Consider the following 22,623-nt stretch of genomic DNA (forward strand, 5'->3'; position numbering starts at 1 on the left):
AGAGTCACTGCTCTGTCAATCTGGAGTACCTGTTGATTAAGTGCAGGCCTTTTTATCTGCCCAGGGAGTTTACATCTACTGTTATTACTGCAGCATATATCCCCCCCGGACGCTAATGCTAAATTTGCAATGAAAGAACTCCAAAGAGCCATCAACAAACTGCACTTTCGGATGGAGCCTTCATTATTGCAGGGGATTTCAATCATTACAACTTAAAACTGTACTTCCTAAATTTCATCAAAATGTTACCTGTGCTACCAGAGGAAATAAAACACTAGACCATGTTTACACAAAAATTGTTGATGCTTACAGAGCCACACTTCACTCTCATTTGGGAAAATCTGACCATTCTGCACTGTTCCTGTACCCTAGGTATCCCCCTCTCATTAAACGGGAAAAACCATCAGTGAGGACAGTCAAAGTGTGGCCAGAAGGCACAGTTTCTAAACTACAGTACCAGTTTCAACATATCGATTGGAGCCTGTTTGCTACACAAGCCATGGAGGATTTTCATATAGATATTGAACTGTACGTATCCTCTGTTCTGGATTACATCAGCTTGTGAACTAATAATGTAACCACTGTTAAAAATATAAGAACTTTTCCCAATCAGAAGCTCTGGATGAACAGGGAGGTTCGCCTCTTACTGGATGCACGAGGCGCTGCTTTCAGATCTGGTGACGCTGAGGCTTACAGTTTAACCAGGACTAATCTAAAAAAGGGAATAAAAAGAGCCAAATATGACCTGAAGTTGCATATTGAAGATCACTTTCACAATAATTATAATCCCTGACACATGTGGCAGGGCATCCAGGCCATCATGGACTACAAACCTGTAAACACAACCCCCCTAATTAACGATGCCTCCTTCCCAGATGAACTAAACTATTTCTATGCTCGTTTTGACCAGAACAACAAGGAACCAGCCATCGAAGCTGTGCTCCATTCAGATGAACAGCCCCTAATACTTTCTACCACTGAGGTGTACCATGCACTCTCTAGGGTGGATGCATGCAAGGCTGTTGGCCCAGATGGCATCCCTGGCAATGTGCTCAGGGCATGTGCTGGAGAACTGGCTAAGGTCTTTACTGACATCTTCACTTGCCCAGGCAGTTGTCCCCATGTGCTTTAAGATAACAACCATTGTGTGGGTGCTAAAACAATCTGCTGCAGTGAGTCTGAACAACTACCGCCCCATTGCACTTACCCCGATAATTATGAAGTGATTTAAGAGGTTGGTCATGGTTCACCTCAAACACTACTTACCATACACACTGGATCCCCACTAATATGCCTACTACCAGAATAGGTCAACGGAAGATGCCATTTCCACGGCACTACACTTTGCCTTGACCCACTTGGACAATAATAGCACCTATGTAAGGATGCTGTTCATTGATTTCGGTTCAGTATTCAATACTGTCATTCCTGCAAAGCTGGTCACCAAACTCCACGACCTGGGCATTAACAACTCGCTTTGCAATTGGATTCTGGACTTTCTGACCAGCAGACCTCAGTCAGTGAGGTTAGGCAGCCACACCTTCTATACCCTGACCCTGAACACCGGTGTCACACAAGGCTGCATATTGATCCCACTATTATACTCTTTCTTTACTTATGACTGTCTGCCCGTGCATGCCTCCAACACCATTATTAAGTTTGCAGATGATATCACTGTGGTAGGTCAGATCAGTAATAATGATTAGTCAGCCTACAAGGAGGAGGTAAAGCACCTGGTGACATGGTGCGCCGAAAACAACTTCACCCTCAACACCAAGAAGATTAAAGAGATCATTGTGGATTACAGAAAGACCAAACGTTGCATACACATGCCCATTTATATAAATGGGTCTGAGGTAGAACGTGTGACCAGCTTTAAATTTCTGGGAATCCATATCTCTGAAGACCTGTCCTAGACACTGAACACCTCTACTCTGGTGAAGAAGGTGCAACAGTGACTCTACTTTCTGAGGAGGCTGAAGAAAGTTAATCTGTACCCTCAGATTCTGGTCAATTTTTACCATTGTACCATTGAGAGTATTCTCACCAACTGTATCACAGTGTGGTAAGGTAACTGTACCAACTTTGACCGGAAGGCCATTGAGGATCTCCAGCGCAAACAATGTCTTCGGAGGGCACGCTATATCATTGGGGATCCTTCCCATTCCAGCCATGGATTGTTTGCTCTCCTACCATCTGGGAGGTGGTATAGGAGTCTGTATGGCAAGAAAGACAGGCTATGGAATAGCTTCTTTCCCAGAGCTATTACCTTGCTGAACATAAACTCCTAGTGTTAACCTTAAACCTCCCCTATTGAATATTCAATATCATACCTAAACTACCTCAGATTATAATTTCACGCTTATTATTTACACTTATTTAATTTGCACTGTTTATCCTACTTGCTGCTCACTATCTGATCTGCACTTTGCACACTTGCACTATGCTGTCAATTTACTGTTGGCACGTAAGGACTTTCACTGTCTGGACTATTGCTCTTGCACACCTACACTTATATTGTATATATTTAATGCATTTTAAGCCATTGTTCCCTATCCATATTTACAATACACTGTTCCCCAATCATTGATATTACATTTTACAATGTATGAACATACATCTAGTTTCCCTTCATTTGTAACTTCCAATTGCTCTAATTTTTCGACTTTAAACTATTTTCTTATATAAAATTGACTTGCTGCTCACTACCAATTTGCACTATGCACTTTTGCACTATGATGACAATCTACCGCTACTCTGCTTTTGCACACATCTCACTTATATTGCACATATAACACATTTTAAAGTTTATTCACTTATTCATATTTCCAATACATTTGTTCTTTAATCATCAATTTTACATATTTCACAATGTATGTATATACTCTAGACATTTTTCTTTTTGCAACTACTAATTGCACTAATTCTTGCACCTTATACTACTTCTTGCTATGTCTGGGTTTGATGCTTAACCACATTTCGTTGTCCTTGTTTTCATACTTTGTGCAATGACAATTAAAGAATCTAATCTAACATAATACACTGTATTATGTATGTATATATATATATATATATATATATATATATATAATATATTATATATACAGTCGTATGCAAAAGTTTAGGCACCCCTGACAATTTCCATGATTTTCATTTATAAATAATTGGGTGTTTGGATCAGCAATTTCATTTTGATCTATCAAATAACTGAAGGACACAGTAATATTTCAGTAGTGAAATGAAGTTTATTGGATTAACAGAAAATGTGCAATATGCATCAAACCGAAATTAGACAGGTGCATAAATTTGGGCACCCCAAAAGAAATATTGCATCAATATTTAGTAGAGCTTCCTTTAGCAGAAATAACAGCCTCTAGACGCTTCTTATAGCCTGTAATGAGTGTCTGGATTCTGGATGAAGGTATTTTGGACCATTCCTCCTTGCAAAACATCTCCAGTTCAGTTATGTTTGATGGTTGCTGAGCATGGACAGCCCGCTTCAAATCACCCCACAGATTTTCAATGATATTCAGGTCTGGGGACTGGGATGGCCATTCCAGAACATTGTACTTGTTCCTCTGCATAAATGCCAGAGTAGATTTTGAGTAGTGTTTTGTGTCGTTGTCTTGTTAAAATATCCAGCTCAGGTGTAACTTCAACTTTGTGACTGATTCCTCAACATTATTCTCAAGTATCTGCTGATATTGAGTAGAATCCATGCAACCCTCAACTTTAACAAGATTCCCAGTACCTGTACTGGCCACACAGCCCCACAGCATGATGGAAAATCCACCAAATTTTACTGTATCTAGCAAGTGTTTGTCTTGGAACGCTGTGTTCTTTTGCCGCCATGCATAGCGCCCCTTGTTATGACCAAATAACTCAATCTTTGTTTCATCAGTCCACAGCACCTTCTTCAAAAATGAAGCTGGCTTGTCCAAATATGCATTTGCATACCTCAAGCGACTCTGTTTGTGGTGTGTGTGCAGAAAAGACTTCTTCTGCATCACTCTCCCATACGCTGAATTGATGAACGATGCACAGTGACACCATCTGCAGCAAGATGATGTTGTAGGTCTTTGGAGGTGGTCTGTGGGCTGTTTTTGACCGTTCTCACCATCCTTTGCCTCTCCAATATTTTACTTCTGGCCTTAACAAGAACTGTGCCTGTGGTCTTCCATTTCCTCAATATGTTCCTCACAGTGGACACTGACAGCTTAAATCTCTGCAATAACTTTTTGTAGCCTTCCCCTAAACCATAATGTTGAGCAATCTTTGTTTTCAGGTCATTTGAGAGTTGTTTTGAGGCCCCCATGTTGCCACTCTTCAGAGGAGAGTCAAATAGAACAACACATTAAATACCTTTTCTCATGATTGGATGCACCTATCTATGAAGTTCAAGGCTTAATGGGCTCACCAAACCAATTGTGTGTTCCAATTAATCAGTGCTAGGTAGTTACAGGTATTCAAATCAACAAAATGACAAGGGTGCCCAAATTTATGCACCTGTCTAATTTCGTTTTAAAGTATATTGCACATTTTCTGTTAATCCAATAAACCTCATTTCACTACTGAAATATTACTGTGTCCTTCAGTTATTTGAAATTGCTGATCCAAACACCCAATTATTTATAAATGAAAATCATGGAAATTGTCAGGGGTGCCTAAATTTTTGTATACAACTGTATATGTATATATATATATATATATATATATATATATATATATATATACTGTATATATGTATATTTAAGTATATATACTGTATCTATATATATATATATATATATATATATATATATATTTATAAAGAAAGAGAGCGATAGAGAATGTTACATGATTTCAATTGATTTATCAAGTCACTTTTTGCAAATGCACAGTCCGTGCTCCTTTCATACTTGTCAGCTTTGAGAAATACTATCCTTTGCATATCCAAATGATACCACAGACATTTTATTATCATATTATGGTAATATGTGCCAGGTTGTTATTATAAAGGTATATTACTGCCAGAATTGTGACAGGACCATGTAAAGTGTCAGCCTACACTGACATTGGTTCTACATGAATTTTTTAAGCTATGTCTAGGGAGCCACAAAGCATAAGAGGCTAATAACCAGTATATGAGCCAGCCAATGACAGATTACTATTAGATTCTGTACATTTAAAAAGAAAATTCACTATTGATGGTTTATCATATTACAGTGGAATTAAAGCAAAAAATATTACACTGACATTTTATAGATAAATAATGATTAAAAAGGTGTAATATGGAGGGCAAATCTCAGGTCACATAAAATGTAAAGAGCAATATAGACTAACACACTAATAACTTATTTTTAAAATTCAGTAATAAGGGTCTTACATACTAAATCGGCGAGTCTCTAATTTTTTAAATATTTTTAAAGAGAACCACATATTACAAGTCCAAAGTTCTATGTTTTTGCTAAAGCAATAGTCTTGGTCTCGCTAACATTTACATGTCCTCTCATAATAGTCTTCTATGGGGGGGACAGTAAAATTCATGTTGGATATTGCTAATAGTGGAGTTCTTCATGTAGTTCTGTACTATTCTATAAATACTTATGGTTTACTTAAAGGTACATGAAACCCAATATTTTATTTTATGATTCGGATAGAGAATACAATTTTAAACAACTTTCCAATTTTCTTCTATTATCTAATTTGCTTCATTCTCTTAGTATCCTTTGTTAAAGAAACAGCAATGCACGAGTGAGCCAATAACTTGAGGCATATATGTGCAACAAACTATCAGCAGCTCCTGAGCCTTCCTAGGTATTCTTTTCAACAAAAGATACCAAGAGAACAAAACAAATTAGATAATAGAAGTAAAATAAAAAGGTTTTAAAATTGCATGCTCTCTCTAAATCATGAAAGAGAAAATGTAGGTTTTGTGTGCCTTTTACTTAAAGGGACAGTCTAGTCCAAAATAAACTTTCATGATTCAGATAGAGATGTGATTTCAAACAATTTTCCAATTTACTTTTATCACCCATTTTGCTTTGTTCTTTTGGTATTCTTAGCTGAAAGCTAAACCTCGGCGGTTCATATGCTAATTTTTAAGCCCTTGAAGGCCGCCTCTTCTCTCAGGGCATTTTCACAGTTTTTCACCACTAGAGGGTGTTAGTTTATGTGTATCATATAGATAACACTGTGCTCACGCACGTGGAGTTCAGGTGAGCCAGCTTTGATTGGCTAAAATGGATGTCTGTCAAAATAACTGAAATAAGGGGGCAGTTTGCAGAGGCTTAGATACAAGGTAATCACAGAGGTAAAAAGTATATTTATATAACTGTGTTGGTTGTGCAAAACTAGGGAATGAGTAATAAAGGGATTATCTATCTTTTTAAACAATAAAAATTTGGGTGTAGACTGTACATTTTACAGTATTTTGTATTGCGCTCAAGCATAACACTTAACTTATCACTTGTAATACGAGCGTAAAGAGTGCGCTAATAGAGCTTTCTGCTTGATCCAATAAAGGTGCTAAATGTTTCAGCCATGTTAAGATAAATATTTAACCATTAACTGGCAATACCAGATTGTGTTTTATTCTAGAGTGAGGTCGCACACAAGCTAACCTACCTTGTACTATAGATTGAGCTGCACTTTTAATCCAGCCCAGGTGGCTACAGAAAGTGCAAAGAAAATGTAAATAATATTTCAACTATCATCAGTCCATAAAAGCTTTTCACCAAGGAAATACACTTAAAAGAGTTGCATAAGCATCTGACACAGGCTACAAACATGCTATGGTGGTTTCTCACTGTATTGTAAAGATTAGTTACTGTAGGACTCATTTTAAAGGGGCCTACTTTGTTTTATGCAAATACTCAGCTTAGACTACCTCCTCATATTAGCCCAAGAAATCCTCCAAACATTCAGATTATCTCCTACATCTCAAATTAGTTTTGTTTTGTATTTGTCCTAATCTGGATGCACTTGTCTTGATTTCTGTACATCTAAATTGTGCATCATATAGCTCTTCTCATTAGCCCTTTTCATACATTCATACAAGATCTTCTTGTATTAAGACCGGAACCGTTAAAAAAAAAAACACAAAAAAAAAAAAAACACAAAAAGTTAAAAACATATCATAATACCAAATATATTCTTTACATAATCCTATATTTCCTTATTTATGATTTACCCAGACTCCTCTTAAAACCGCCACCTATTTACAGCCCACCCTACACAGTTTACTGCCAGTTGCAAGTGGCTTAAATCCCTCTTTCCTGTACTTAGCTTAAAGGGACACCAAACCCCACATTTTTCTTTCACAATTCAGATAGAGCATACAGTTTTAAACAAATTTTAATTCACTTCTATTTTCAAATTTTCTTTGTTCTCTTGGTATCTTTTGATAAGAAACAGGGACATAAGCTTAGGAGGCTGCACGTGTCTGGAGCTCTATGGCAGCAGTTTTGCAACAATGTTATCAATTCGCAAGAGCACTAAATGGCAGCACTATAACCTGACATGTAGTGTTCCAGACACCTACCTAGGTATCTCTTCAACAAATAATACCATGGTAACAAAGCAAATTTGATAATAGAAGTAAATTGGAACTTTTTGAAAAATTGCGTGCTCTGTCTGAATCACAAAAGAAAACAAATGTGGGCTTCATATCCCTTTAATAGTACTGAAATGGCATTGTCTACCATGAGGAGCACCCATTCTAATTCCTGCTTCTAGTCACAGTCGTTTTATATGACCATGTTTATCTGTCTGGTAAATTGATTGGCACAATTACAATCTAATATTAATAAAAATTCTAGTTTTTAATTTATCTAGTTGTGAATAGACATTCATTTCAATGCTCCAATAGAACAAAAGATAATTACACTAGTATGTGTTTCCGAAACAAAGGGCTATTGAAGAAAAATATCACCTCACACTACAAATAATACACACACTAATTGGAGTATTTTCTGCATGTACTCTTTAGTAGTTATAAAAATATTACTATTTGTTCACTATCTTTTGATGATTTAAAATAAATAAAACTCTTTTTTTCAGCTGTAAGGAATACAAAAATCTGAATTCGTTCTTTGCCATTGTCATGGGTCTTAGTAACGTGGCTGTAAGTCGAATGTCACTAACCTGGGAGGTAAGTGTAAAATTAAAAAAATTATATTGATGAGTAACAAAATTCTGTCATTAGTTTTCCATTTTCTGGCCACAGTTTTTATAGTTATTTCACGTCATTCATGGTCATTTCACGTCATTAAAGGGACACTGTACCCAAATTTTTTCTTTTGTAATTCAGAAAGAGCATTCATTTTTAAGCAACTTTCTAATTTACTCCTATTATCAAATTTTCTTCGTTCTCTTGCTATCATTATTTGAAAAAGACGGCATCTAAGCTTTTTTTTGGTTTCAGTACTCTGGACAGCACTTTTTTTATTGGTGGATGAATTTATCCACCAATCAGCAAGGACAACCCAGGTTGTTCACCAAAAATGGGCCGGCATCTAAACTTACATTCTTGCATTTCAAATAAAGATACCAAGAGAATGAAGAAAATTTGATAATAGGAGTAAATTAGAAAGTTACTTAAAATTTCATGCTCAATCTGAATCACGAAAGAAAAATTTTGGGTACAGTGTCCCTTTAACTATAACATTTCTGTTTTTAGACCAGATGGAATATTTTTATGATAGGAAAAATATTACAAATCTTTTTGTAAGAATTTTAACCACCGATTCCTGTAATTATTAAACAAATATTTTATTTTAGTAGCTCTATTTTATTAGAATACAATTCATCATGAATTAATCCAGCCATTTCCTACTGAACAAATGAATTTGAAATGCCAATTTTTTTTAATTTCAAATATTAAATAAATATTTTACTTTTTCCAGGTATATTAAAGAGATATGAGACCCAACATTTTTCTTTCATGATTTAGATAGACCATGCATTTTTAAAGACATTTGTACTTTACTTCTATTATAAATTTGTCTTTGTTCTTTTGATATCTTTTGTTAAAAAGCAGGGAAGTAAGCTCAGGAGCGTCCCCATTTCTAGAGCATTTTTTAAAATGATATGCTCTGTCTGAATTATGAATGAAAATGTTAGGTTTCATAACCCTTTAATATAACCACAATTTGCAATATACATTTCCTCAGGTATGTTTCTCTTTCTTTAGTTTTTTTGGCAAAACTTTTTCTTGCTTTCAAGGAAACCCTCATCAAAAAATGTATAGTAAATAGATATTAATAGACTAATTTAACTTTTAACATCTTGTTACGTGTTAGTATGATCTGAACTTTTTTCATGTCAAACTCCCATACTAAGGGCATCCATTTTGTAATTTGTGCCAAATGTTAGCATAAATTTGTAAGCTACATTAGCATTGCCTCGCCATAAAGTATATAATACAAAAGCAACATTTACATGACATCTATATTTCCCATGAAATCTGGCCTCAACAATAGCAAATCTATCCCTAAGTGTTGGTAATTCAGCCCAGGTATTACTTGCTGCCATTGCCTTCCACGGAATCTCCAGGGTCAGTCAATCTTATAAACATGCTGACACGCACAAAGTCACACACATGCTATCACATAAACACATACTGACAGTCACATGCAGATGCTGACAGTATAATATATACACACTGACATGCTGCCAGCAGTATACGCTCCATACCTGCAGCTGCTTTGTGTACAGACCACGGAGGAGGGGAGGAATGCATTGTGTGCTTCCCAGAGCAGGAGGAAGGGAAAGAGAGGTTAAATATTCAACTCTGGTTGTTCTGAAGCACAGAGTAAACTGGCTGAAACGGCAATATATATAGCTATACACGAGTGGCATGCAAGTACTGTACTGGAGTGTGCTGTCCTGACAGGATTGTTATAGAGACATAAGGGGACAGATGAAATATAGCACCCACACAGGCAGGTGAGATCAGTATTTGAGGATGCTGGAATATAAATGCTTTTTAAAAATAAATGCTACATTTTGATTTCCAGATAACGTGCTAGGGCAGAGCAGGGGGCTGTCAGATGATTTGCAATGAGATGCACAAATAAGAATTAATTTTATTTGACTCTACTCTCTACTCAGCTTCCCTCTGTATTTGTCATTAAAACTTAGACATTAACAGTAAACATTTGCACGTAAATAAAGATAATGCAATCTTGCCTCTCTTAAAGTGTCATTAAAGGGGTAGAAAATGTCAAAATTGAAATGTGCATGGGTGCATTTCAGTTTTAAATAGAAGCATTTTTGCAATGTACTTCCATTAGGAAAATGGCTTCTAGTGAAAGTTATTACTGCTATTCAGTGGCATACGCACATATGCTATGGGGGAATGTGCACCTGTATTTAAACACCACCTCAGAGAGTCAGCAGCGGCTTGTATGATACAAATTAAGGCTTTATAAATACAGTAATCATCACCACTAGATCCCTGAGCAGGTATCGTATTGCTGGTGCAAATATAGTTATTAGTATCTTATATAAATATTATCTTACATTTTTATTGAAGGGACATAAATCTTGCTTTTTATTTCAAAGTACATGATTTACTTATGCTTCAAATGACACAGCAAATAAAAAAAAAATCTACGGAAAAAACGTTTTACATTTAAAATATCATAGCAATGTAATGTACCTTGTCATTGTTTGAAACAAAGCTCCCTTTTGCAGTAATATATTTTATTATATCCCCATGACATCACGTCATCCAGCCCTCAAATGTGGGCCGTCTAAGGGCTAAGAAACTCCCCAATCGAATGTGTCTTTTGCATATAATTAAATTATAGTATCCGGATTCAACACATGTGCAATACTATTTCATTCCTTTTGCATGCACATATTGCGGCACTCAAGCCTACATGATAGCTAACATCTTCTTCCACATAAGATGGTGACGTATCCAATGACGTTGCGCTAACTCGCGCATGCGCAATGCGTCTAGGAGTCGCCATCTTACACCTGCAGTTGTCAGCCCGGATTGGGAATCTGTAACAGCAGACAACACAGTGGGTTTGGAAAAATCAATTATTTTAAACATATATTGTGAAAACGGTACATATTTAATACAGCATCCACATTATAAAAAGCTTGTTTAAAGGGACAGTCTAGTCCAAAAAAAAACGTTCATGATTCAGATAGGGCATGTAATTTTAAACAATTTTCCAATTTACTTTTATCAACAATTTTTCTTTGTTCTCTTGGTATTTTTAGTTGAAAGCTTAACCTAGGAGGTTCATATGCTAATTTCTTAGACCTTGAAGGCCGCCTCTTAAGAATGCATATTAACAGGTTTTTAACCACTAGAGGGTGTTAGTTCATGTTTTTCATATAGATAACACTGTGCTCATGCACGTGAAGTTACCTGGGAGCCATCACTGATTGGCTAAACTGCAAGTCTGTCAAAAAAACTGAAATAAAGGGGCAGTTTGCAGAGGCTTAGATACAAGATAATCACAGAGGTAAAAAATATATAAATATAACTGTGTTGGTTATGCAAAACTGGGGAATGGGTAAAAAAAGGGATTATCTTTCTTTTTAAACAATAACAATTCTGGTGTAGACTGTCCCTTTAACATGTTTACTCGTGTGAGATACCCATTACAATTCTGACTTCAGTGTCCCTTTAACAAGACACTAGAAAATACTCAAAAGTCCAAAAGGAATAGGGACTAAACCTGTGAGTGACAATTAATTGCAAGCTTTAAAATCCTTAGAAATATCTGTCTGAGAGCAAGGTGGCATTTTCACATTCCCTTGTATCTTGTAAAAAGACAAAAGCAGCCACATAAAACTTTCTTCTGCTCACTCGCTGACACTGTAAGACTAATTAGTTCAGCAAAGTGTAGCTATGTAAATCTATTTAACCTCTTCACTGCAAGGGGAATGGGATTGTCCACTTACTGTAGACAGCTCTTTTGTGTTAAAGTCAAGGCATAAGGAGCAGGGATCAAAAGTTCCTCCTCATTATCTATTTAACCAGGCATTAGTGATGTCTTTTTAGCACATGGGAGAGGATGTCCCATGACATGGGAAAGTGTCCAGTAACATAGTATCTTCCTTGTTGCTAATGCTGTGGAGCCCATAGAGGATATAATACCCCTCTCCTAAGAGAAGAAGTCTGCCTCATGTGGTTAGCAGATGATTGCTGAATATATTGAGATCACTTGCAGCCCCAGTCTCCATCCAGATGATGGTGACGATTAGGAGGCTCTAACATACAGCTCTGGAGGGACCACTGCAAAATGATCAGTTTATCTGGTTTTATGTATTTATAGGTATGTGTTTGAGTAAAACTAACATTTTTGTTTAATTCATAAAAACATTGTCTATTAGAACATTTATTTGCAGAAAATGACAACTGGCCAAAATAACAAAAAAGATGCAGTGTTTTCAGACCACAAATAATGCAAAGAAAACAAGTTCATATTCATTTTTAAACAAGATAATACTAATGTTTTAACTTAGCAAGAGCTCACACATCAATGTTTGGTGGAAAAACCCTGATTTTTCAATCACAGCTTTCATGTATCTTGGTACGCTCTCCACCAGTCTTTCACAATGCGGTTGGGGGCTTTATGCCACTCCTGGAAAAAAAATTTAATGCAGCCCAGCTTTGTTTGATGACTCGTGACCATCCATCTGCCTCTTTATCACACTCCAGAGGTTTCCAATGGAGATCTGGAGATTGGGCTGGCTATGGCAGGGTCTTGCTCTGGTTTTCCATCCACACCTTGATTGACCTGACTGTGTGGCATCCTGAATTGTTCTGCTGGAAAAAAAAATAATCCTCAGAGTTGGGGAACATTGGCAGAGCAGAAGGAAGCAAGTTTTTTTCCAGGATAACCTTGTACGTGGCTTGATTCATGCATCCTTCTCAATAATCACAAATCCTCCACCAAATTTCACAGTGGCTGCGAGACACTGTCTCTTGTAGGCCTATCCAGGTCTCCAGCTAACCAATAGATGACTCATCAGAGAAGATGGCCTGGAATCAGGTAGGTTTATCTTTGTGAAGGACACATGACTCAACCCACTGCATACATACATATATATATATATATATATATATATATATATATATATATATATATATATATATATATATAAAATCTGAGCTCTGCTTTCTGAAATCTGAAGATGTTAAAGAAATCTCTTGCTTTTTACTAACAGAGATGATCAAGGGACAATATAATGACCAATTCTAAAGCATTTTTGTTTCATTGTATTACTGCAGTATATTATAAATCAGATTTTACAAGACAAGCAACCATTTCTACAGTAATTACATGTACAGTATGTACTGCTGTATTTAGATTCCTTTTCTTGGTTGTAAATTCTGCTTTGAATTATTGACACAACTGTGCAATTAGAATCTCAGAGGTGCTAGATTCAGAAATTTGCAAAGTTGCTCTTTTTTTCTTTACATGTTATGGGCTCTATTTATGAAGCTGTGAATACAGTTTCAGATGCATCGGGGGGGGGGGGGAGGGTTGCAAGCTTGCTCATGTAATATAAAGAAGCAGCAGTCATAACACTGCTGCCTGTTAACCTCTTCACCTCTGGCGTTAAACTACCCCTATCCATCTGGGTGATTGACAAACGCTGCACTTGCGTGATTGGTTGCGCAAGAATAAGGGACAGGGATGCACAAGTGTTTGCTTGTATGTCCCCATGCACTTACATATTGCAAAGGAGAAAAAAAGGTAGATTATTAAAAATTGAAGCCAGGAATAGAAAAATATAGACAGGGTCTCCCACCAGCACAGCTTACAACCCTTTGCCTTCTGGTTATACTTCTTTTTTATGGTCTGCATCTAAATATTCCAGATATAGCAAGAGCAAAATTAAAACCTTAACTGGCAGACACAGATAAATTCATGGGGATAACATTTCCAGTGTACCTTACACTGTGCAGTAGGGCTGTGCAATTAACCACATGATGCAATTAATCACGGTATGGGGCTGTGCAGTATCTAAATCGCTCAAGGCTGCAATTTTTTTATCAAAACAAACAAAAAAAACCCAATCTAAAACGGCTTCCTTAACATGTCATGTCAGTCACACAAACACTCCAGTCCAGCCCAGCAGCAGCACTGATCACTCCTCCACGGGGGGGGGGGACAGAAAGTGTCACATAAGTATCACAGCACATAACGCTACCGCCACCATTTTACTTGCCTTATAGTTTGTTTCTTCAATCCTGAGGTGTGTACAGACATGGAAGATGGCGGACTGGCAGGGCTTTTTTCTCTGGCTTATTCAGTTTGCCTTGTAAATTGCAAAGGGAACAAGCTCCTGTTTTGAACATTTAAATTTGTTTGTTTATACAAAATGTATGTTTAAAAAATCGCTAATGCGGTTTCTTTACACCCATCAGTATTTTTTATCTTTTGAATGGCTTCTACACTTAGTCATAAAGTAGCTATTCACCCCACATATCCTGTAATGCCAAATGTATATTGACTAGGTTTTGAAGGTCTGCTTTAACAATTATTAATATTGATATATGCCTTGGACTTCTTCTTAGCATATAACCCCTCTAAGAAGCATTAACTTGCATATCTAGCCTAAATCCCCCCATGGAATACTATCACTTAAGTGCCTATGCCAATGTCATATGGCTCTTGCCGATATTTTGTCCTATAACTGCCCCTCCGATAATAAGTTTTGATGTTCAACCATTTTTCACAAGAAGCTCTTATATATGGCTCTGCCCCTCCACCTTTCCCCCCATTTAATAAGCGGCGCTTGCCCGCTGAAATTCCCCTCCCCCACATAATATTTTCATTATATGCTATCCTTAGGCCCAAAAGAGGCCGCAGATCTGACTACCATATGTTATCTTATTCCCACGTAGCTAATGGGCCCATGAGTGGCCTTCTAACTAGTCAGCCAGTTTCGATATTATATCCACAAAATTAGAGGTTTGAGAAGCTTATTTGCTGTCAGGCATTGTTGTATTTTTTTGTTGTTTTTTTGTTTTTGACTCCTATTATCTTTTTATATTTGACAATGTATATTGACAAATGATTTATGTGCATTTATTGTTGCAAACTTATCATTGTATTTTGTTTTTCTTAACGCATAACCTCAATAAAAAATTATTTTAAAAAAAAAATTATTGCTAATGCAATATTTCATAAAAAAGATTGTGATTTTTTTCCCCATAATGCAATAGCCAACACAGGTGTGCTTAGTCTTAAAGTGAATGTAAATTTTGATGCTAAAGTGCCCGGTTTTTAAAAATTCGATTAAAAACAAGGGCACTTTAATTCATCAAAATTTACATTTCACTCGTTGTGAAAAAATACTTTTAAACTTGACAGCAGCTCCAGCTTCCTCCGGTCATCGCAAGCCATTTCTGATGTCAGAAATGATGGATAGACTATCCTCCAATCACGGCTTCCCCCCGGGGGAATCAGTGTCTGATTTAACACCGTGATTAAAGGAAGCCGGATTCCTCATTTTAGACCCAGGAAGAGGCTTTGCAACGGGTGGAGGAAGCTGGAGCTGCTGTCAAGTTTAAAAGGTAAGTTTTTTTTCACAACAGGAGTGAAATGTAAATTTTGATGAATTAAAGTGCCCCTGTTTTTAATCAAATTTTTAAAAACCGGGCACTTTAGCATCAAAATTTACATTCCCTTTAATCTCAACAAATGCCCTGATTGACTGTTAGGTAATCACTGACAGACATACAAGGAATTTTAGTATTCTATGGGTTTTTTTTTAAATAAACGCCAACTTAATGCCCTAATGTGTTCATCAATTACCACCTAGACAACTAGTCAGCCTATAGGAAATCACATATGCACTTTAACCTGTATCATGTTAGTTAATTATTTAATTTATTTATAAACATATGTTTACAAAAAGTCACATTTGGAATTAGTGAGCTATTTTGTCTTCTCTTTTATTCAAATGTGCTCCAATACATTCCAACCAAAAAGTGAACCCAAACAAATGTTATGAATTTTGCTTCTAAATTATGCATTCACTGAAGCTTTTTTTCCCCGCTGTAACAAAATAGCTTTTTACAATTACAGTAGTTTTACAGTACTCATTTCATCCTGCAAAATATAAGCAAACTCCTATTTCCTTCTCAATTATATCATCCACCAATTCCAAGATGCAATATTTTGCTGGATGTTCTCTCTAATCATTCACACTAGTTTTTCATTTCCCAATTATTGCTCAGACAATTTAGATGGAAAATGTTTACTGATCTCACTGATTGTTGCTCATAAGTCATAATGCCAATGTGATTAGTATTCTAATGTTTTCACAGTTGGCTTGGGAATATTACAATGCAATTATCACTGACAGATGCATTGAGATAAAGAATGCTACTTTTTTTTCCTGCTCATACAAATCAGAAAATAATAATTGTGCTTTGTTTTGTGTATCAAGTTTGTTACAGATATAAGGTTACACTTTAATATTAACTATTCACAAACAGTCTGATGTTTTCCATTTGGAAGAAAAATAGCTACACTTTTATTTGAACTTCCAAGACAACTTTAATATTAATGCTGTGTAATTATCCAAGATGACAGCTGGTGGCTGGGAAATGTAAAGACATCCTACTTTTTAGAAAATTGTGATCAGATAACCTCCCAGCGGATTTAGCAGTTAAAAAAATTATTCAGATTAAAATATACAGATATTGCATGTTTAAAATAATTCAGTGGTTAAATAGAATGTGAGAAAAATGAATAAGAAATAGACCTGCAGGTGGGGACCACTGCACAAATAAAATTAATTAAAGGGACATAATAGTCAAAAATAAAATGTGCATCAGTGCGTTTCAATTTTGAAAAGGAAGTTTTTTGTTTTGCAATATAATTAAAGGGACGGTAAAGTAAAAAATGATTCAGAAAGAGTGTGCAATTTTAAATAACTTTCCAATTTACTTCTATTATCAAATTTGCTTTGTTCTCTTGATATACTTTGTTAAAGCTAGATAGGCAATAACTTATAGGTGCGCAAATCAAAAGGAATGCCAAAGTTAATAGTATAAAAGGTGAAAAATGGGACTACAACTGGTACCAGAAAATTTCATTGGATAACCAAGTGCATCTTAGATATATATAACCTTAAAATAAATACGTCTAGACTCCAAGGAAATAATCCAAGCTCATAAATAAATAAATTAATTCAACTTAATTTAAATTTAAACAAATGAATTTATTAGTATAATTTAATATTGTAAGCATGAAATCACAAATAGGAGATTCAAAGAATTACATGTGTTTTAAAATTCATTTAATTAAATCTCATAAAAATAATAAACTAACCACATAGATTTATAAAACTAATCTAACCAAATTTTATTAACTAATCTAACCAAATTTTATTAACTAATCTAACCAAATTTTATTGACCGGTCCTAACTCCTTAAGAATTGATGTAGGCTAATAAATAACATAAATTAAATTACATATACACCAAAAGAAACAAGATACATATAATATGGTTTAAAACATAAAAGTATAAAAAGTTGCTTCTTGTTCAGAAGCTGATACTCTTGAACTTTAAGTTTCCAAACAAACGTATTTCTCCAAAGCGTCCTCCAAAAAGGTCTTTCAGCAGGATGATTACAATCTGCAGGTTTTTGGATCCTCCCAGGGGGTGAGCGTCCTGGATCCTGAGAGCCGTCTAAGTGGGAGACAGAAGGCGTCTGCTTAGGTAGACATCAAAGTTTTCACAAAGAAAAAGCACTTTGGTACTTACGCATTGGTAACTGAAGATAAGCGTCGCATCAGGCTCTCTTTTCTGCCAGGTGTCTTAGTCTGTACTTGATACTCCACAGATGCAATCGGAGCCCAGACGCTGTTCACTTCTGGAGACAGACCCAGGGGAGATCCAGAAAGAGCGCCAAATTGGAAAGGAACACCTGTGTAGGCGAATAGGAGCTGCAAACAGCCCTTGATTAGAGAGATCAATATGTGAGCACACAGTAGCACACAGTCACTGAGCAACGCGTTTCAAAGTCTTTGTCAATCGGAGTCTGTCTTCCTCTATTATAGGTGTTTGTTTTTAGTTCATTTTGCGCTTGTCTTTATCTTTTCTTTTCTTAAAGCTAGATAGGCTCATTGTTGCTCAGAAGTGTGCACGTGTCTTTAGCACTTTATGTCTGCAGTATTAGAAATAATGTATAAAACTGCAACAATGTTACAAACACTGCTGCCATACACACGTGCAGAATTACTCTTTAACAAATGATAACAAAAGATCAAAGCAAATTTGATCAAATAAATAAATTAGAAAGTTGTTTAAAATTGCATGCTCTATCTGAATCGTGAAAGTTTAATTTTGACTTTACTGTTCTTTTAACAAAAATGCTTCCAGGGAAAGTAATTACTGTTTCAGTGGCATACGCCATATGCTGTGGCTGCCCAATGAAACCTCATACAAATAACCAGTGGTAGCTTGCAGTGCACAATCTGAGCTCTCCCTGATACAATATACAGCACCAATGGCTTTCTAGGTAGGAGCTGTAATTGAATTAGGGCACACAGTGCAAACACAGCTTTTGGTTTTACTAATAAACATATATTACAAAATGTTTACATTCCAAAATAGATGCACTTATGCACATTTCACGTTTAATTATAATATCTCTTTAAACAGTGGCCAGTGAAGAAAGAAACCTTTTAATAAGATTATGAAAGAACAATAGTTATTAAAACTCTTGAAATCATATATAGCTATTAGTATAAAATAAAGAGGTTATATACTTATTGAAGGAACATTAAACTGTTTATTTCAATGTAAATGATTTAATTATGCTTCATATAAAAATCAATATAATTTGTGACTCCCTAACTTGGGCTTATATAGGAGGGCAATTTTACTTCAGAGAGCGGTGGAGTGGTGTCAAGGAAGTGCGCAAAAAGATTGGATACTTATAGATTCATCCATTCTCCGTACTGGGGATTTGGCTTCTTTACTGTGGAAGGCTGAAACACTGTGTCAACTTGTACCCTTTGCTGGGGGAGCTGTTCCGCGAATGGGACAGAACAGTTCGCACTGAATCCCACATCTCTACTATATATTCCCCTCTGACACCGATATATGATAATCCGGAGATCCCCCTACAGGTTAAGCTGTCTCACGCGGCTACATCATCACATAGCAACCATGTAGTCTCCTTTATCGGCAATGGAGGAATAAGAGCGAGGCGGGAGATCTTGGATTCCTTTACAGATCGTCCGCTACCATGGTTTGTGTACCTGCAGATCAGTCACTTCATAACTACCCACAAACATAAACGCCAATTCTTTAGGGATCTCACTCCCTTTGAGACCTTGTGTATACTAACTACTACCCCTCGACATTTGACATCCAAGATATACCGACTTCTTCTGCTCCCCAAAGATAGCACCCCCTCCCTGGCTTATATCACATCTCTTCATGGATGTCCTCTCACTACCTTGAGCTAAATCTCTCCAAAACTGAGCTCCTTATTTTCTCCCCTTCTTCTAAAATCTGCACCCCCCCCAATCTCTCTATAACTGTCGACAACTCCATCATTACCCCTACCCCGCTTGCCCGATGTCTTGGGGTCACACTTGACTCAGCTCTTTCTTTCACTCCTCACATTCAGGCCTTGGCTAAATCCTGCCACTTCCACCTTAAAAACATCTCTAAAATTAGACATTTCCTTACACAAGACACAACTAAGATTTTAATCCACTCTTTCTCATCCTTTCCCACCTTGACTACTGAAACTCTGTTCTCTCTGGTCTCCCTAGCTGCCGCATAGCTCCTTTACAATCCAAAATGAATGCCTCTGCCAGACTCATCTTCCTTACACGTCGTTCTTCATCTGCTGCACCTCTCTGCCAATCCCTTCACTGGCTTCCTCTTGCCTCCAGGATTAAACACAAATGTCTGACTCTGACATACAAAGCCATCAACTGCACTGCTCCCCTCTATATCTCAGACCTTGTCTCTAGATACTCTCCCTCCTGTCCCCTTCGCTCTGCTCATGACCTCCTACTTTCCTCCTCTCGCTGCCTCCTCACATTTCCATTTACAGGACTTCTCCAGACTGGCTCCCATCTTGTGGAACTCTCTGCCTCACTCCACAAGACTCTCCCTTAGTTTTGAAAGCTTCAAGCACTCCCTAAAGACTCTTCTGTTCAGGGATGCATACATCCGATAATAATGATTGCTAATAATGCATACATCAGAAGCAATGCCACCTTTATTCTTTTCACTACAACCCACTAGTGACTTTGATTCCTCCCGTCCTTCATTGGAGGATTTGTTTAATACCAATCTAAGGACTTAAACTATTGGGGACATATTTCAGAAAATGGAAACCACCTTATTTTCTGAATATAAGACTTGATGGGACAAAAGGTTACTAGAAAATATCTCTCTATTAATATGATCCCAAGAGGACATTGCATCAAAAAGATTCCTACATTCTTAGTGACTGATCCTGAATTCAAAGAGAGGTAGAATGCTATATTGACTGATTGTTCTTTAAAGCTCATTCAGTTACTAATTGAGCATACAACTTATACACTAGAGATACAGAGACAAAAGGATATGAATACATTTGTTGACCATTCAGAATACCAGAAGTTAGACACACTTTCTTCTACTAGATACGACGAGCACCACAGCAGAGCTGTATATATAGCTCCTCCCTTCTCTCCACCCCCAGTCATTCTCTTTGCCTATACCAGTAATAGGAAGAGGTAAAGTGAAAGAGGTGTTAAAATGATGGTTTTTATTTTCTTCAATCAATATCTTTTTGTTTTAAATGGTACCGGTGAGTACTATTTTTCCTCAGGCAGCATATGGAAGAAGATTTCTGCCTGGAGGTTGATGATCTTAGCAGTTGTCACTAAGATCCAGATGAGTTCCCACAGAATGGCTGAGGAGTACTAGAGAAGCTTCAGTATGGGGAACGTTTTCATGCTACAAGCATTGAGGTATTTTCAGTCATTTATTTCTGAAGAGACTGTGAAATTTCAGAACAGGCTGACATAGTTCCCATGAGGGAAGGGGTAAGCAGTAAACCTATAGATAGAAGGGGTATTACTGGAGACCTGTGTGTGAATCATGTATGAGCTAAATGCAGTAAGAGAATGATGGCTGCATTATTAGACACTGGGGCAGCATAACGTTTTTATTGGCACAAACGGTTTTATAATCACTGGTGCTGGGCATTGTGCTGGGGGTTTCACTTGGCTTATTGTATATTTAGGAACTTAAACCCACATGGCTAGTTGCTATACCGCTTCCTTGCGTTTTTTTTAGGCTGAGAGTACATCGCATATGATGGGCGGGGCCTAATTTTCGCGCCTCAGATGCGCAGTTGATCTTCACAAGAAGGCAGCAAACTTCAGCTTCGGTTGGGCCCAAACTAGAGAGATGGGCTACCGGAGTCATAGTGAGACTTGTCATACCCCTGAGGGCAGGTAGGCGCCACAGCAGAGCTGTGGCGAGGTGCAGAGGGTTGTTAAGTTGTTTTTCATAACGTTTTGGGAATAACGTTTTTTTCTTAGAGGGTTAATTTGTCCCTTACTTGTGGTGCAATATTAGGCTACAATATAAAAAGGATATATGCTAAAATTGTGAGCGTTATAGCATTTTGAAGCAGATTTGAAAAGATTGTGCGCTTTTTTACTTCTTAAAGGCGCAGTACCGTTTTTCAAACTTGGTGTTTTTTTTTTCAATAAATAAAGTGTTTTCAAGACGTTTTGTGGTTATTACTAGCCTGTTCAACATGTCTGACATTGAGGAAAGTCAATGCTCTATGTGTTTAGAAGCCATTGTGGAACCCCCACTTACATTGTGTCCCTCTTGTACTGAAAGGGCCTTACATTGCAAAGAACATATTTTAGGTGATAAAAGTATGTCTAAGGATGATTCTCAGTCTGAAGAAAATCAGGTTATGCCATCCAATTCTCCCCAAGTGTCACAACCTTTAACGCCCACTCAAGCGACGCCAAGTACTTCTAGTGCGTCTAATTCTTTTACTCTGCAAGATATGGCTGCAGTTATGACTACTACCCTTACAGAGGTATTATCTAAACTGCCAGGTTTACAAGGTAAGAGCAGTAGGTCCGGCATTAAGGTAAATGCTGAGCCCTCTGATGCTTTATTAGCCATTTCCGATGTACCCTCACAGTGTTCTGATTTGGGGGTCGGGGAATTGCTGTCTGAGGGAGAGCTTTCAGATTCAGGAAAGGTGTTACCTCAGACAGATTCGGACGTGATGTCCTTTAAATTTAAGCTTGAACACTCCTGCCTGTTACTCCGGGAGGTTTTAGCGACTCTGGATGATTGTGACCCTATTGTGATACCACCAGAGAAATTGTGTAAGATGGATAAATATCTAGAGGTACCTAGTTACACTGATGTTTTTCCAGTCCCTAAAAGAATTTCGGACATTGTTACAAAGGAATGGGATAGACCAGGCATTCCATTCTCTCCCCCTCCTAATTTTAAGAAAATGTTTCCCATATCTGACACCATTCGGGATGCTTGGCAAATGGTCCCTAAGGTGGAGGGAGCTATTTCTACCATAGCTAAGCGTACAACTATACCTATTGAGGACAGTTGTGCTTTCAAAGATCCTATGGATAAGAAATTAGA

At 37.0% G+C, this 22,623-nt stretch overlaps 1 protein-coding gene across 1 annotated transcript in view; it reads left to right on the top strand.

The window, feature by feature from the left end:
* The window catches only part of LOC128645442 (rap guanine nucleotide exchange factor 4-like), a 388,555-nt gene that overhangs the window by 314,425 nt on the left and 51,507 nt on the right, over nucleotides 1-22,623 (top strand). The window contains exon 23 of the mRNA XM_053698451.1: nucleotides 8,041-8,131. Within this exon, the coding sequence (XP_053554426.1) occupies nucleotides 8,041-8,131 (91 nt within the window). The remainder of the gene's footprint in view (nucleotides 1-8,040; nucleotides 8,132-22,623) is intronic.

The sequence above is a fragment of the Bombina bombina genome, chromosome 1, assembly GCF_027579735.1.
Source record: "Bombina bombina isolate aBomBom1 chromosome 1, aBomBom1.pri, whole genome shotgun sequence".
Lineage (NCBI taxonomy): Eukaryota > Metazoa > Chordata > Amphibia > Anura > Bombinatoridae > Bombina > Bombina bombina.